The sequence below is a fragment of the Prenolepis imparis genome, unplaced genomic scaffold (assembly GCF_030444845.1).
Source record: "Prenolepis imparis isolate NDT839.2.m4 unplaced genomic scaffold, iyPreImpa1.0 SCAF_7, whole genome shotgun sequence".
In the NCBI taxonomy this organism is placed as follows: Eukaryota; Metazoa; Arthropoda; class Insecta; order Hymenoptera; family Formicidae; genus Prenolepis; species Prenolepis imparis.
Window position 1 is genome coordinate 2,391,406 of NW_028141165.1, and position 17,620 is coordinate 2,409,025.

Here is a 17,620-nt window from a genome sequence, read left to right on the forward strand (position 1 = left end):
ACCGGAACCTTCGTCGCCATTATAGAATAAACAATAAATTTCAAAATCATGTACTTTGAGCTTCTGCAAAGAAATGATCGATCGCAGACTTTTATTGCTATCAATTGTCAAAACTGTGCTTTGAATTTAAAAATAAATATATTTATTATAATAAATTATTTTATTATAATAAATATATTTATTTTTAAATTTATAGCACAGTTTTGACATTTTATAATTTGACATTTGACAATAAATTATTTTATTATAATAAATATATTTATTTTTAAATTCAAAGCACAGTTTTGACAACTGATAGCAATAAAATAAAATATAAACATATTTATTTATAAAGCCTTGTATGTACATAGATTAACAAACAATATTTTCAACTATATATCGTATACAATTTCGTATGCATTTTAACAAATTTTGCACATACATATCAAATTTACGTTAAATGTACGTTATAAAGAATAACATATAATAAAGATAGAAAAGAAGAAAAAATGAAGATAAGAAGGGAAGTGGAGAAAAGGAAAACAATAATCTAGTAATTGTCAAAAAATAGATTATTATTTTCTGTGCATATCTTCGTTCTCTTTTTTTCTATTTTCTCAGTTTCTACAGTTCGACATACTCTTTATATTTTAAAAAATTGCATGTAATTTTCTAGCTGATGGATCATGTTTATTACTTTGCACATAATATTACGAAAATTGCTCATAACTATTTATGACGTTGGAAGGTAACGTTTGACGTGAACATTTTACAATGTATCAATTGCCATTTTTAATGTTGCTGAGAAAGAATGTGAATTTATTCATATATTTTTATATCAAAATATGAATTTTATACTGACTATATTTCGCAAATCGAAACGTATTTCAATTTTCAGAATTTGTCTACTTCTTTTAATACAGTGAGAAATCGCATAATTAATATATATATAAACTGAAAAATTATATATGTATATAAAATTAACAAAAATATATTATATACATATATAAATAATAATAGCATATAAAAATATATGCATTATATTATATATATATATATGTATGTATGTATGTATGTATGTATGTATGTATGTATGTATGCATGTATGTATGTATATGGATATATCTAACAAATAAAAAAGTTCGTATAAAAGAAGTATGTCCGATTCAAAAAATAGATCTTTCTGACAATTTATGTAACATAATGCGATAAATCTTTTTATTTAAAAATATTTGAACAAATATATATATTTATAATTGTGTATTTTAAACAAATATATATGTTTGTATAATAATAATAGCGTTATACATTTTTTGTAATTTATTCGATATTTAAAATTTACATTATTTTACATTCCGTTATATAATACTAATGAACCACTACACTTAGCATATTTATAAGACTATAAATAAGAATAATAATGTACATATATTTCTCTAGCAAAGTAAGAGCAACAATTTATACAAAGACAATTTTTTATCAGCATAAGGGCAGCATAAGGGCAGCATTAGTAGTGATGTAATTTGATAAATTATGGAAAATATAAACGCATCATTGTTTACAAATTATTAATTTGAATAAAGAAAATCATATATTTTTAAAAATGTGTAAAATGAATATGTATATGAATGCCATATAGTGTGTATGTGTGTGTGATATCTATTTTAAATTATTCTATTTATATATTTCGAGTTTAAAAAGAACACGTGTCTCTGCCCTTGCATTCAGTTGACGAGTGGATGAGATGCTAGTGGAAAGAAATAATGGCATTGCTACTTCTTTCTCTTTCTCTGTACCTTTCCCCCTCTCTCATTTCTGTCCATTTCCACTAGCATCTTGCCTATTCGTTAACTGGATACAAGGCGCGTTTGCAGATCCGCGCCACGCGCAGCTGTTTGTCCTCTTGTGGATATATTTATTTTCGTAGCCAGAATTGTAAGTACTTATTTCTTGTGATAATTATATCATTTTCTATTGCTGTGAAAATATTTTTTCGTATTCCATTACGTCGTATGAGATTTTATGTTATTTTGATGTTATTTGGTATACTTTGGCAAACTTTGTTTCAAAAGATGTACATTCTTGAGAGTTGATAGGTTATGTAAGACATACAAGTCTAATATTCCAAGAGAAAAATTATGAGGACAAACTTACAATTTTTATCTTAGAATGTGTATATTTTTTGTTCGTCATATCACATTACATTCTTTAATTATTTGCTTTATTTAATTAGGTTCGCATAATGTCCAATATCAGAGAAGAGATTGCAAGGCTTTTAGAAATAACCCCTCGGCTAAACAAAGCAGCGAAAGTAGTTTTACATGAAAACAGTGATGTAGCAGCTGTTGCACGATACTATGGACTTGATTATTGGATTTTAATTCAAAAACTGCAGATATTAAAAAGACTAAATGATTATTATAATTATAAAAATAAATTCCACGTAAATCGAATATATAACATACAATTAGCAATAAATGATATTGTACGTGATAGACTGTCTGTATCTAATGCTGCGAAAAAGTATTGCATTGATAAAGTGGTATTAGACGAAGAATTGAAAAAATTTGGTTCAAAAAGTAATATGTTGGCATTTATATTAACAAAACAGGATGGAGTTTTCACATTTCCTGAGGAAGAAATGTTATACAAACTTATCAACATAACAAGTTGTGTATTTACTTCATTGAAATACTTACCTAGTATGGCTTATCTAATCGCCAAGAAAATTAACAAACCATACCCTTCTGAATGGGATAAAACAAAAAAAGTGGACGAAATTTGGGTGCTTGAGTTCCAAATGAGATTTGGTTTGAAAAATACTTATGGTAAACCAGGGCCAAGCACTTTATGCACCCATCTACAAAAAAGTATTATATCATCACAATATTTCAATGTAAGTATTATTTCGTGCTAATCACATTCACAAATTATTTCAGAATTATTTAGAGGAATTTTTAGAATCAAGAGAAATTCAAATACACTGCGAGATTCGGTGCAATGTTAATGTTATTTCATATAATGTTTTGAAAATTTTGTTTCATGAAAGAATATATTCTTCAATGTTGATAGATAAAATCGTGTACAAAACAATCGAAACATTGTAAGGCGGAAAAAAAAAATTATTTTATTTTTAACTTACAATGTTCTTCTTTTATTCATCATTCACATAAAATGCTTTAATTATTTGCTTTATTTTGTTAGGGTCATGTAATATCCACTGTCAGAGAAAGGATTGCAAGACATTTAGAAATGAGTCCTCGGCTCCACAAAGCAGCGAAAGAAGTTTTATATAAAAACAAAGATGTAGCAACTGTTGCACGATACTATGAACTTGATTGTTGGATGTTCAATCAAAAAGTGCAGATTTTAAGAAGGGAATTTAATTATTGTCATTATTTTAAATATCAAATAGTTTTTGTAGATTATTTCGAATCAGCAGTAAATGATATTTTACGTTGTAAATTATCTGTATCTGATGCTGCAAAAAAGTATTGCATTGATAGAGTGGTACTGGAAGAAGAATTGAAAAAATTTGATTCAAAAAGTAGTATGTTAAAATTTATATTAACAACAGAGGATGGAGTTTTCACATTTCCTGAGGAAGTTTTATTATTCAAACAATTATGTCTCTGGAAGAAAGATTCTCAATGCGTTTGTCGATTCTGTGCGTTGGAACACCTACCCAGTTTGGCTTATCAATTCGCCAAGAAAAATAACATACCATATCCTTCTGAATGGAATAAAAATGCAAAAGCGGACGAAATTTGGCTGTTTGAGTTCGAAATGAGATTTAACTTGGAAATTTCTAAAGCGTTTGATGATTTGTGCAAAAAAAATATGTCACCTGCATCGACAAACATATCGCAATCTTCATCGTTATTCAATGAACGTGTAATTTCGAACCCAAGCACTTTGTGCGCCGATCTACAAGGAAACTTTGGATCATTACAATTTTCTGTAGGTATTATTTTATAATTATTTATAGGACTTTTTAGATTAAAGAAGAATTAAAATATACTGTGAGATTCTGCGCAATGTTAATGTTATTTCGTATATTGTTTGGAAAAACTTTGTTTTATAAAAGAATATATCCTTGATTGTCGATTGATCAAGTCATGAACAAAACGATTAAAGCATCGTAAAATGGAAATGAAAGAAATGATCTGACTTTATTTTTATACTTACGATGTATTTCTTTTATCCATTACATGCCATTAATTATTTGTTTATCATATTACATGCCATTAATTATTTGTTTTCTTTTGTTAGGTTCAAATGTTAGGTTCCAGAATCAGAGAAAGGATTGCAAGACATTTAAAAATGAGCCCTCGGCTCCACAAAGCAGCGAAAGAAGTTATATATGAAAACAAACTTATAACAGATATTGCACTAAAATATAAACTTGGTTTTTGGATTTTCAAACGAAAAGTACAGATAATAAAAGAGACCAATATTTACTTGGATTTAAAAAGCAAGTTTGAAAATGCAATATGTGAAGTTTTAAAGCAGTCTGCATATGTAACTGACATTGCGAAAAAGTATGGCATTGATGAAAGGCATCTAAGAGCAGAGTTAATGGAATATTTACATCTTTGTAGAACAAACAATATTTTATACAAATATGGCAGAATTATAGAACAAAATATGATTTTTACATTTTCTCAGGAAGAATCGTTATTGAAATTATTAAATACTGGGAAACGTTCTGAATGCCCCTGTCAGGTTTGCAAATTGGAACACCTACTCAAACTGGCTTATTCATTTGCCAAAAAAAATCAAATACGATATCCTCCTGAATGGAATATAAACGAACAAGCGGATGAATTCTGGCTCTATGAGTTCGAAATGAGATATAGCACAGAAATTATTCAATCTGCAGATTCCTGCACGAAAAAGCTGATCTCTGCTCGAGCTTCGACGAGCGGATACCATTCTTCGTCGCCATTCGATCAACAAGAAATTTCAGCACCAAGTACTTCGTACACTCATGTGCAGGGAGGCTTTGGACTACTTAAATTTTCCAACGTAAGTATTATTTTGTGTTTCAGAGTTAGTTTAAATATTTTTTAGAAAATAAAGAGAAATTCAAATATACTGTGAAACCCTGAGCGATGTTAACATTATTTGATATAATGTTTTGAACAACTTTATTGCAAATAAAGTATATCCTTAATGCCGTTAGAAAATGAGAACAAAATTACTGAAACATCTTAAAGCGTAATTGCGAGAATAAACTTGTTATCTTACAATGTACCCCCTTTTTCCATCATATCACATAGAATACTTTAATTATTTGTTTTATATTTTATTAGGCTAATATATCGACAAGGCTCAACATGAGAAAAAGAATTAAAAAACATACAAAATTAAGAGAAATAAGGATTAAAAAGCATCTACAATTAAGCAAACGTTTTCACGAAGCAGCCAAACAAGTTTTAGATAAAAACAAAGATATAGCAAGTGTTGCACGACGCTATAAACTTAATTATTGGATATTCAATCGAAAAGTGCAGATTTTAAGAAGGAAATTTACTTATTATCATAATTTAAATCATCAAACAGTTTATGTAGATTATCTCGAAACAGCAATAAATGATATTTCACGTCATAAATTATCTGTATCTGATGCTGCAAAAAAGTATTATTACATTACTAGAGCGGCATTGGAAGAATTCATAAAATCTGATTCAAAAAGTAGTAAGTTAAAATTGATATTAACAACAGAGGATGGAGTTTTTACATTTCGTGAGGAAGATTTATTATTCAAAAAATTATGTCTCTGGAAGAAAGATTCTCAATGCGTTTGTCGATTCTGTGCATTGGACCACCTACCCAGTCTGGCTTATCAATTCGCCAAGAAAAATAACATACCATATCCTCCTGAATGGAATAAAAAGGCAAAAGCTGACGAAATATGGGTGTTTGAGTTCGAAATGAGACATAGCATAACAATTTCTGGCACCTTTAGTCATAAGTGTTTATTGGAAAAAGAAGACGTTTAGCATCGATCAGAATATCGGAACCTTACATGTCAAACTTACTATTAGACTGTGTATATTACAAAAAATTAGATAGTAAATTAGAAAAATATAGTAAAAATAGAAAAAGAGAGAAAGTGAAAAAAGGGAAATGAAGATAAAAAAGTTAGTGGAGAAGAAGGAAAATAATTATCTAGTAAATGTCGAAAAACAGATTATTATTTTCTGTGCATATCCCTCATTTTCTTCTTTTATTTTCTCAATTTCTACAGCTCGACATACTTTTTTGTACTATTAAAAATTACATGTAACTTATTATTTGAAATGGGCCACTTTTATAACTTTGCAGATACTATTACAAAAACTTACTCATAACTATTATGACATTCGAATGACGTTTAAAGTGAATTTTTTTACGATGTATGAATTGTCAATTTTAATGTCACCGAATGAGAATGTAAACTTATTCATATAGGTATTTGTATTTCGAAATATCGACTATATTTCGCGAATTCGAACGTGTATATCAATTTTCCAAAGTAATTTTATATATACATATATATTTACTGTAAAATAATGCTACTATCTCTTTAGAATGCACAGTTCTATAATATATCAAATATTTGTGTGTGTGTAGATTAATATTTTATAATTTTATAATTTTATTTCCAATTTTATTAAAAACAAAATAATAGATTAAATGTTTTACTCGTCTTATTGATTACCCATTAATATAATATTCTATTTCTTTGTATAAAATGTGTTTGTTGTAATGTCATATAAAAATTATAATTTACATATTGAATGTACAAAATGTCTCGCTATAAATAATATAATTATTTCTTTTTATTTTTGTACTAAAATAGATATACCGTATAATAACTACATATCAAATTAAACTAAACAAACTGAACTCTTTATTGTAAATATAATCATAACTCATACAAGCTATAAATGTTAGAAAACCGAAAGATCAAATTGTATCAAATTTGTCAATTAATATAGGAGTAGAAAATTGTTTAGATCTTAAATCAAAAATGAGAAAAGAACACAAAAAGTTACAAAATTTTAAGAATTGTATAATTTGTAAAATGATAAAATTTATATATAATTTGTTAACTAAGTTTAATTCATTTTACATTATTGTACTCATTTCAAAACATACACATTACTGTAACTCATTTATGTTAATTTTTCCATTATCTAACCTAAATAGTTTAAGGGTCGGTTGTTACAATTTTTTGGTAAATTTTATTCGACAGATAGCATATCTTCGTCTCTTTTCAGATAAGTTTAAAAAAAAAAGAAGATATACTATATCTGTCGAATAAAATTTACCAAAAAGTTGGAACAACCGGCCCTAAAAGAAGTTATTTTTTAATTGAAATTCATGTTAAAACTAAAAGCTCGTAATATAATTCAGATTATACCATTTTAGATACATATTTTGCTATATATTTGTTATGATCTATCTTATTTAGTTTAGAAAATAAAAGAGAATGGCCACAGATAAATTTGTGTGATAAATCACTCAATTACATATAAAATCTTTATAAACGATATCTCTTTCGTTTTTCTAATTAAATACATATTTTAATAATAAGATATATATGTTATCTGGAAATAAAATGTTCTTAAGATGCTTTAAAGTCTTAAAATCGAGTATACAATTGTGTATGTTGCTCGCGGATATTTGAATGTTTACGGGTTGCATACAAGCATGTATGTATATTTCGTAGGATATGCGATGTATTATTTTTCAATCTGAATAAAAAGCAGATGACTACAATTTCTACATTAATATCAGAAAACGAAGACTCTTGCACATCGTTTTTTTTTTTTTATTAAACGTTACATTTTTTTTACTGAACAGCCATAAGCAGTATAAATATTTTGGAAATAAATTGTTTTAAATGTTATTGACCACATACAAATTAAAGTGTAAACGAAAAATATAATTTAAATACTCCATAAATAATGATTGCAAATTCTCTCTCTCTCTCTCTCTCTCTCTCTCTCTCTCTCTCTCTCTCTCTCTCTCTCTCTCTCTCTCTCTCTCTCTCGCTCTGTCTCTCGCATTGGCTCTCGCTTTCTCTCCCTTTCTCTCTTTTGCCTATATTTTTGAATTTTCTGATTTCGCCGATTCGTGACATTGTATTTCATTGTCAGTCCGCTTCTATTTATAGGCAGATAAACATACCTAAGAGTTCGTTAGTCAAAGTTTAGTTGTTTAATATTTCCAATAAAATTTGAATTTATTTGTCAGCATTATTTTGTAAGTATTATTTTAATGACATTATTTCATAATTAATCATTATTAATTAATTATTATTTCATTTAAAAAACATTTAGAATAAAGAGATATTCTAACATACTGTAGGACTCTTTATGCAATGTTAAAATTATCCCACATAATGTATTAAAATCAATTGTTCTAAAAAAATATATAAAGTGGCCCACCGAAAACGAAACAGACATATTTTTAGGGTGAATTTTTTAGGGTGAAATTAATCCCTTTTTTGAGGTTGAAGTTAGATAAACGAAAATAGCTAATTAATATGTTTCCCTTGACAACAAAGTTGACCTGTCCGAGCGTTTTTTGACTGAATAGTTAAATGCCAAAAAATATGTCTGTTGCTTTTCGGTAGGCCAGTCTGTATATTTAAATGACGATAGACGCATTCGGAAAATAAAATATTCAAACGTCGTAAGATGAAGAAATCGCGAGAATATATATATATATATATATATATATATATATATATATATATTATATATACATATATATAATCTTAGAAATGTCAAATTACAATATATCGCTGTTATTCATTATATCACACAGCACATAGTATACTTTAGTTATTTTGCTTTCGTGACATTGTATTCTTTAGTCCTCTTTTATTTATCAACTGATAAATAGAGAATTCATTAGTCAGTTGCTTAAAAATTCCAATAAAATTTGATTCTAATTGTAAGCATGATTTTTAAAGTCTTAATTTAGTGATATTATTTTATAATTATTTAAAAGAGTTTTCAGAATTAATAAAATTTCAAATACATTATTGTAATGAGATTCTTTGTCATGTTAATGTTATATTCTTCTATAAAATATTTTGAAAAAAATTGTTTTAAGAAAATATATGTCTTTGAATGTCAATAGATGTGTTCGAATAAAGTGTTTCAAACGTGAGATAAAAATCGCGAAAGTAATTTTACAACTTTCATATTATAATATACCCCTTTTATCTGTCAAATTACAAACATACTTTAATTATTTGAGTTCGTGACAATGTACTATATTGTGAGTTCGCTTTTGTTTGTCAGCAAATAAATAGAGAATCCATTAGTCAGTTGGTTGATAATTGCAGTAAAATTTGATTCTGTTTATAAGGAATATTTTATAAGTCTATAATATTATTTCATAATTATATAAGAGTTTTTAAAATTAAGAAAAATTCAAATACTATGTGATTCTGTGTAATGTTAATATTATATATTTTGAAAAATTTTGGTTTTAATCCTTGATATATCCTTGAATATTGATAGATTATATTGTAAATAAAACAATTGACATCAAAAGGTGAAAATCGAGCGAATAATCTTGTGGTTTTTTTTACCTTAGAATGTACACTTTATAGAATTATAGAACTTACATAGAAATGCTTTGTAGTAATTATTTACTATATATTTCAATAGATTTCTATATAATGTGCAATAATATCAGAGAAAAGATAAAAGAGCATCTGAACTTAAGCCATCGGGTCCAAGAAGCAATGTTAAAAATTTTAGATGACCATAAAGATCTTGAGGAGGTAGCAAAAAACTATAATGTTGACATTGAAACATTGAATAAAAAAATAATCATGATGCGAAAACGCTTGGTTTATTTGGAAACACAATATAAGTTTAAAATAGCAGTAAACCAATTTCTCCTTGGCGATACATCTCTAAAAGCTGCGAATGATAATGAAGTTGATGAGTCAAAACTGCTTCTAGAATGTATGATATATACGCGCTCATTATTGTTCGCCGGAGGAAATAAGCCATACATATATGAGACACTCTCAGAAGAGGATGGAGTTTTTACATTTAATGAGCAATCTTTGTTATTGAATAAATTAAATTCCTGGGTTGTTCAACTAGAATGTCAATGCCCTTGTCAAGTTTGCGCAATGGAACAATTACAATTAATTGCTTATCGGTTCGCCTACCAAAACAATAAAACATATCCGGATAAATGGTTGGAATGCGGAAAAGCGGACTTATCCTGGCTGTTTAACTTCATAATGGAATACATCAAAGAAATTTCTAAATTCATAATTGCATGCAAAATAGATTCTCAAACATCGACGAAATCTACATCGCCATTAAATCAACCAAAAATTTCGCAACCAAGTAGTTCGGGCGCTCATTTGCAAAAAGACTCTAAATCATTGCAAGCTTCCGGCGTAAGTATATCATTTCGTGCGTTATATACATATAATCATATTATTTTAAAATTATTTAAAAATTTTTTAGAATAAAAAGAAATTCAAATACACTGCGAGATTCTGAACAATATTAATTTTTATTTATATATATATTTAAAAAAAATTAATTTCAAGAAAGAATGTATATCACATAGCATGTTTTAAATTATTTGTTTTATTTTGTTAGGTTAATGTAAAGAAAAAAATTGATCTGAGGGAAGACATTGAAAAACATCTAAGTATCAGCGCAGACCTCGACAAAGCAGTCAAAGAAATTGAGATAAAGACAGATATAGCACGTGTTGCAGCGCAGTATAATGTTCTGCCTATTATTTTAAATAGAAAATATAAGATATCACAATTAACAAAATCCTATTTTGATATGAAGAGAACAATGGAAAAAGCAGTAGATGAAGTTGCACGTTTAAACATACCTGTGTCTGATGTTGCAAAGAAATATAACCTTAATGTAAAAACAATAAAAACAGAAATAAAAAATTACCCGATACAAGCGTACTATTGTATCTATGTATATGATACACTTATAATGGAAAAAGGAGTTTTCACATATGGAGAAGAAAATACATTACTGTCAGAATTATTAAAGTTGCAAGAAAAAGATTTGCATATGAACTGTAAGTGTCGAATTTGCATATTGGAATATTTATCTAAACGGGCTTATACATTCGCCAAATACCGTAACACAACTTATCCTCCTGATTGGAATAAATATGAAAGAGCGTCCCTAAGCTGGATATGTGAGTTTGAAATGAGGCATAGCGAAACAATTCGTAAAAATTTTAGTCGTAAATGTTTAGGGGTAAAATAAACATTGTATTAGCATTGTAAACTTTCTCGTCAGTCGAGCAACAATAAATTTCAAATACATGGAGTAATCTGCAAACAAATCTTGATCCATCGCAAATTAGTTTACAGAACATTATTGTTATCAATTGCCAAAATGCTTGGTATAAATGCATGCGCGACCCTGTATATAATGATTAACAAAAAATATTTAACTATATCAAGTATCGTGTACAATTTTTTATGCATTTTAACAAATTTTGCATATACATGTCAAATTTGCTGTCAAGATATGTATGTTATAAAGAATTATAGAGTAAAGATAGAAAGAAAGAGAAAGTGAAAGAAAGGAATATAGGTGAGAAAAAAAGTTTAGAAAAAAAATAACAATGTAATGATTGTCGAAAAATATATTATTTTTTTTGCATACCTTTATTCTCTCTTTTTATTCTTTCAATTTCTACAGATCGATATATATTCTTTGTATTTTTAAAAATTGCATACAATTACATTGCATGTAATTTCTTAATTGATGGATCACGTTTATTACTTTGCAGACAATACTACAAATATTACTCGTAACTATTATATGACATTCGAAGATGAAATTTGACGTGAACATTTACAATGTATCAATTGCCATTTTAAATGTCGTCGAAAGAGACCATGAATTTATTCATATATTTTTTTATATCAAAATATGAATTTTATACTGACTATGTTTCGCAAATCCAAACGTATTTCAATTTTCAAAATTTTCTACTTCTTTCGATATAGTGAGATATCGCATAATCGATATATATTTAAATTGAAAAAAATACATGTATATAAAATTAACAAATATATGTATATATAATATATATAAATTTATTAATTTTTTATACATATATACATTATATATATATATAATATTATAAGTAATGTAGATATACACACTATATTATATATATATACATATAATATTTTGTACATATATTATATGTATATCATTTATATACATATATATGAAATATATGTATGTATGTATATATGTATATAGTATAAATTAAAAATATGTTCTTGGAAAAAGTATGTCCAATTAAAAATTTTGTCACATCTAGATTTATCTTGACAATTTATGTAACATAATGCGAAAAATCTTTTTATGTAAAAATATTTGAACAAATATATATATATATATATATATATATATATATATACACGCATAATTTTATACTTAACTATATATATTTAATTGTAAATATTAAATATAAAAATATATATATATGTGTATATATGTGTGTGTGTGTATATATATATATATATATATATATATATATATATATATATATAATTGTGTACTTTAACATAGATGTTTATTATATAATAATGCGTTATACACTTTTTGTGATTAATTCGACATGTAAAATTTAGTTATTTTACAATTACGTTTATTTAGTACTAATGTACTACTACTGTTAGCATATTTATAAGACTGGAATCAAGAATAATGTATATATATATATATTTTTCTAGCAAAAAGTAAGAGCAACGATTTATACAAAGACGACATTTTTTCATCAGCCTGATCAGAGCAGCCTTATTATTGATGTAATTCGATAGATTATAGGAATATAAAAGCATCATTAATCTGTACAATATTAATTTGAATAAACAAAATCGTATATTTTTAAAATTGTGTAAAATGGATAAATATGTGCCGTATAGTGACATCTATTTCAAATTATTCTATTTATGTTTCGAACTTGAGAAGACCACGTGTCTCTGCGTTTGTAGGTTCGCGCAGTTGTTTGTTCTTTTCTGGATACATTTATTTTCGTAGCCAGAATTGTAAGTACGTTCTTGTGATAATTATATCATTTTCAATTGCTTTAAAGATATTTTTTCGTATTCAATTACGTTGTATGAGATTTTATGCTATTTTAATGTTATTTGGTATATTTTCAAACTTTGTTTCAAGAGATGTATACACGAGGGTAAATCAAAAAGTAAAGGGACAAATAAAGAAAAACACATTTATTTTAACCTATGTGGAAAATTTACATATCATTTTTCAACATAATCCCCACCAACATCGATACATTTGATCCACTACTTAATAAGCTTCTGTATTTCACCCTGAAAGAAAGATTTGGGTTGGATGCGTAGCCAGTTATGCACCACTGCAATGACCTTCTCATCGAAAGAAAAATTTTTTTCTCGTAGTATTTCTTTTCTTTTTTTTTTCTTTTTTCTTTTCATCTTTTCGGTTTATTAAAAGCACTAGGAGGAAAAAATTTTCTTCCGATGAGAAGGTCATTGCAGTGGTGCATAACTGGCTGCGCATCCAACCTAAATCTTTCTTCCAGGATGAAATACAGAAGCTTGTTAAATAGTGTATCGATGTTGGTGGAAATTATGTCGAAAAATGATATGTAAATTTTCCACATAGATTAAAATAAATGTGTTTTTCTTTATTTGTCCCTTTACTTTTTGACTTACCCTCATACATTCTTGAGAATAGATAAGTTATAAGTTATGTAAAACATACAAATTAATAAGTCTAATATTCTAAAAGAAAAATTATGAGGACAATCTTACACTTTTTATCTTAGAATGTAATGTAATTTTTTGTTCAGCATATCACATTACATTCATTAATCATTTGCTTTATTTCATTAGGTTCACATAATGTCCAATATCACAGAAGAGATTGCAAGGCTTTTAGAAATAACCCCTAGGCTAAACAAAGCAGCGAAAGTAGTTTTATATGAAAACAGTGATGTAGCAGCTATATAACTTTAAATTAGCAATAAATGATATTGTACGTGATAGACTGTCTGTATCTATATAATGCTGCAAAAAAGTATTGCATTGATAAAATGGTATTAAATAAAGAATTGAAAAAATTTGATTCAAAAAGTAATATATTGGAATTTATATTAACAAAACAGGATGAAGTTTTCACATTTACTGAGGAAGAAATGTTCTACACACTTATCTAATACGCAATAACTTGTGGATTTGGTGCATTGAAACACTTATCTAGTCTGGCTTATCAATTCGCCAAGAAAAATAACATACCATACCCTTCTGAATGGAAAAGAAAAGAAAAAGTGGACGAAATTTGGCTGCTTGAGTTCCAAATGAGATTTGGTTTGAAACATTTTTATAATGTACCAGCGCCAATATCGACGAGCGCTTCGTCGTTATACGATGAGAATAAATTTTCGGAACCAAGCACTTTATGCACCAATCTACAAAAACGTTTTATATCATCACAATATTTCAATGTAAGTATATTATTTCGTGCTAATCACATTCACAAATTATTTCAGAATTATTTAGAGGAATTTTTAGAATCATGAGAAATTCAAATACACTGTGAGATTCGGTGCAATTTTAATGTTATTTCATATGTTTTGAAAATTTTGTTTCATGAAAGAATATATTCTTCAATGTTGTAGATAAAATCGTGTACAAAACAATCGAAACATTGTAAGGCGGAAAAAGAAAATAATCATTTTATTTTTATCTTACAATGTTCTTCTTTTATCCATCATATATCCACTGTCAAAGAAAGGATTGCAAGACATTTAGAAATGAGTCAACAGCTCCACAAAGCAGCGAAAGAAGTTTTATACGAAAACAAAAATGTAGCAACTGTTGCACGATACTATGGACTTGATTGTTGTATGTTCAATCAAAAAGTGCAGATATTAAGAAGGGAATTTAATTATTGTCATTATTTTAAATATTAAATAGTTTTTGTAGATCATTTCGAATCAGCAGTAAATGATATTTTACGTTATAAATTATCTGTATCTGATGCTGCAAAAAAAATATCGCATTGATAGAGTGGTATTAGAAGAATTGAAAAAATTCGATTCAAAAAGTAGTATGTTGAAAGTTATATTAACAACATAGGATGGAGTTTTTACATTTCCTGAGGAAGTTTTATTATTCAAACAATTATATCTCTGGAAGAAAGATTCTCAATGCGTTTGTCGATTCTGTGCATTGAAACACCTATACCCTATACCCAGTCTGGCTTATCAATTCGTAAAAAAAAAATAACATACCATATCCTTCTGAATGGAATAAAAATGCAAAAGCGGACGAAATTTAGCTGCTTGAGTTCGAAATGAGATTTAACTTGAAAATTTCTAAAGCGTTTGATGATTTGTGCAAAAAAATGTCACCCGCATCGACAAGCATATCGCAATCTTCATCGTTATTCAATGAACGTGTAATTTTGAAACGTAATTTGAAATGAGGCATAGCATAAAAATTTCTCGCACCTTTAGTCATAAGTGTTTATTGGAAAGAAGACGTTTAGCATCAATCAAAGTATCGGAAACTTATATGTCAAATTTACTATTAGACTGTGTATATTATAAAAAATTAGATAGTAAATTATAAAAATATAGTAAAGATAAAATGAGAGAGAAAGTGAAAGAAAGGGAATAAAGGTAAAAAAGTGGAGAAAAAAAAATTATAATGTAGTAAATGTTGAAAAATAGATTATTATTTTCTGTGCATATCCTTCATTTTCTTCTTTTATTTTCTCAATTTCTACAGCTCGCCATACTTTTTGTACTATTAAAAATTGCATGTAACTTATTATTTGAAATGGGTCACTTTTATAACTTTGCAGATAATATTACAAAAACTTGCTCACAACTATTATGACATTCGAATGTGACGTTTAATGTGAATATTTTTACGATGTATGAATTGCCAATTTTAATGGCACCGAATGAGAATATAAACTTATTCATATTGGTATTTGTATTTCGAAATATTGACTATATTTCGCGAATTCGAACGTAGGTATATCAATTTTCCAATTTTCGAGTAATTTTATATAATACATATATATTTACTGTAAAATAATACTACTATCTCTTTAGAATGCACAGTTCTATAATATATCAAATATATGTTAATTAATATTTTATATTTCCAATTTTATTAAAGACAAAATAATAGATTGAATGTTTTACTCGTCATGTTGATTACCCATTTATATAATATTCTATTTCTTTGTATGTTTGTTGTAATGTCATATAAAAATTATAATTTACATATTGAATGTACAGAATGTCTGGCTATAAATAATATAATTATTCCCTTTTCTTTTTTGTGCTAAAATAGATACACCGTAATAACTACAGCCGTGTTCCAAAATTCACTGTCAGTACTGAAAATCTATAATATCTGTGACGTGAACTATAGATTTCCAGTACTGGCAGTCAATTTTGGAACACGGCCAATATATCAAATTAAATGAAACAAATGAACTTTATTGTAAATGTAATCATAATTCATACAAGCTATAAATGTTAGAAAATCGAAAGATCAAATTGTATTAAATTTGTCAATATAGGAGTGGAAAGTTGTTTAGATCACAAACCAAAAATGAGAAAAGAACACAAAGTTACAAAATTTTAAGAATTGTATAATTTGTAAAATAATTTGTAAAATGATAAAATTTATATATAATTTGTTAACTAAGTTTAATTCATTTTACATTATTGTATTCATTTCAAAATATACACATCTGTAACTCATTTATGTTAATTTTTCCATTATCTAACCTAAATAGTTTAAAAGAAGTTATTTTTAAATTGAAATTCATGTTAAACTAAAAACTCATAATATAATTCAAATTATACCATGTTAGATACATATTTAGCTACATATTTGTTATGATCTATTTTATTTAGTTTAGAAAATAAAAGAGAATAGCCACAGATAAATTTGTGTGATAACTCACTCAATTACATATAAAATTTTTTTAAACGGTATTTCTTTCATTTTTCTAATTAAGTACATATTTTAATAATAAGATATACATATATGTTATCTAGAAATAAAATGTTCTTAAGACGCTTTATTTTAAAGCCGAATATACAAATATATATGTTGCTCGCAGATATTTGAATGTTTACGGGCTGCACATATAAACATGTATGTATATTTCTTTTAGGATATGCAATATATTTTTTCAATCTGAATAAAAAACATGGGACTACAATTTGTACATTAATATATCAGAAAACGAAAGTTCTTACACATAGTTTATTTTATCAAACGTTAAATTTCTTTTACTGAACAGCCATAAGCAGTATAAATATTTTGGAAATAAATTGTTTTAAATGTTATTGACCGCACAAATTATTAAGTGTAAACGAAAAATATAATTTAAATACTCCATAAATAATAATTGCAAATATTCTCTCTCTCTCTCTCTCTCTCTCTCTCTCTCTCTCTCTCTCTCTCTCTCTCTCTCTCTCTCTCTCTCTCTCTCTCTCTCTCTCTCTCTCTCTCTCTCTCTCTCTCTCTCTCTCTCTCGCTCTGTCTCTCGCATTGTCTCTCGCTTTCTCTCCCTCCCTCTCTTTTGCC

General features: G+C 27.0%; 1 protein-coding gene across 1 annotated transcript; it reads left to right on the forward strand.

Moving 5' to 3' along the window:
- Positions 1 to 1,699: 1,699 nt before the first annotated feature.
- Positions 1,700 to 6,560, forward strand: LOC145938607 (uncharacterized). Its single transcript, XM_083042361.1, has 5 exons — positions 1,700 to 1,914; positions 2,213 to 2,875; positions 3,184 to 3,939; positions 4,252 to 5,007; positions 5,295 to 6,560. The coding sequence occupies exons 2-5, from the start codon at positions 2,222 to 2,224 to the stop codon at positions 5,982 to 5,984; spliced, it is 2,856 nt and encodes a 951-aa protein (XP_082898487.1). The 5' UTR covers positions 1,700 to 1,914; positions 2,213 to 2,221; the 3' UTR covers positions 5,985 to 6,560.
- The last annotated feature ends 11,060 nt before the right edge of the window (positions 6,561 to 17,620 follow it).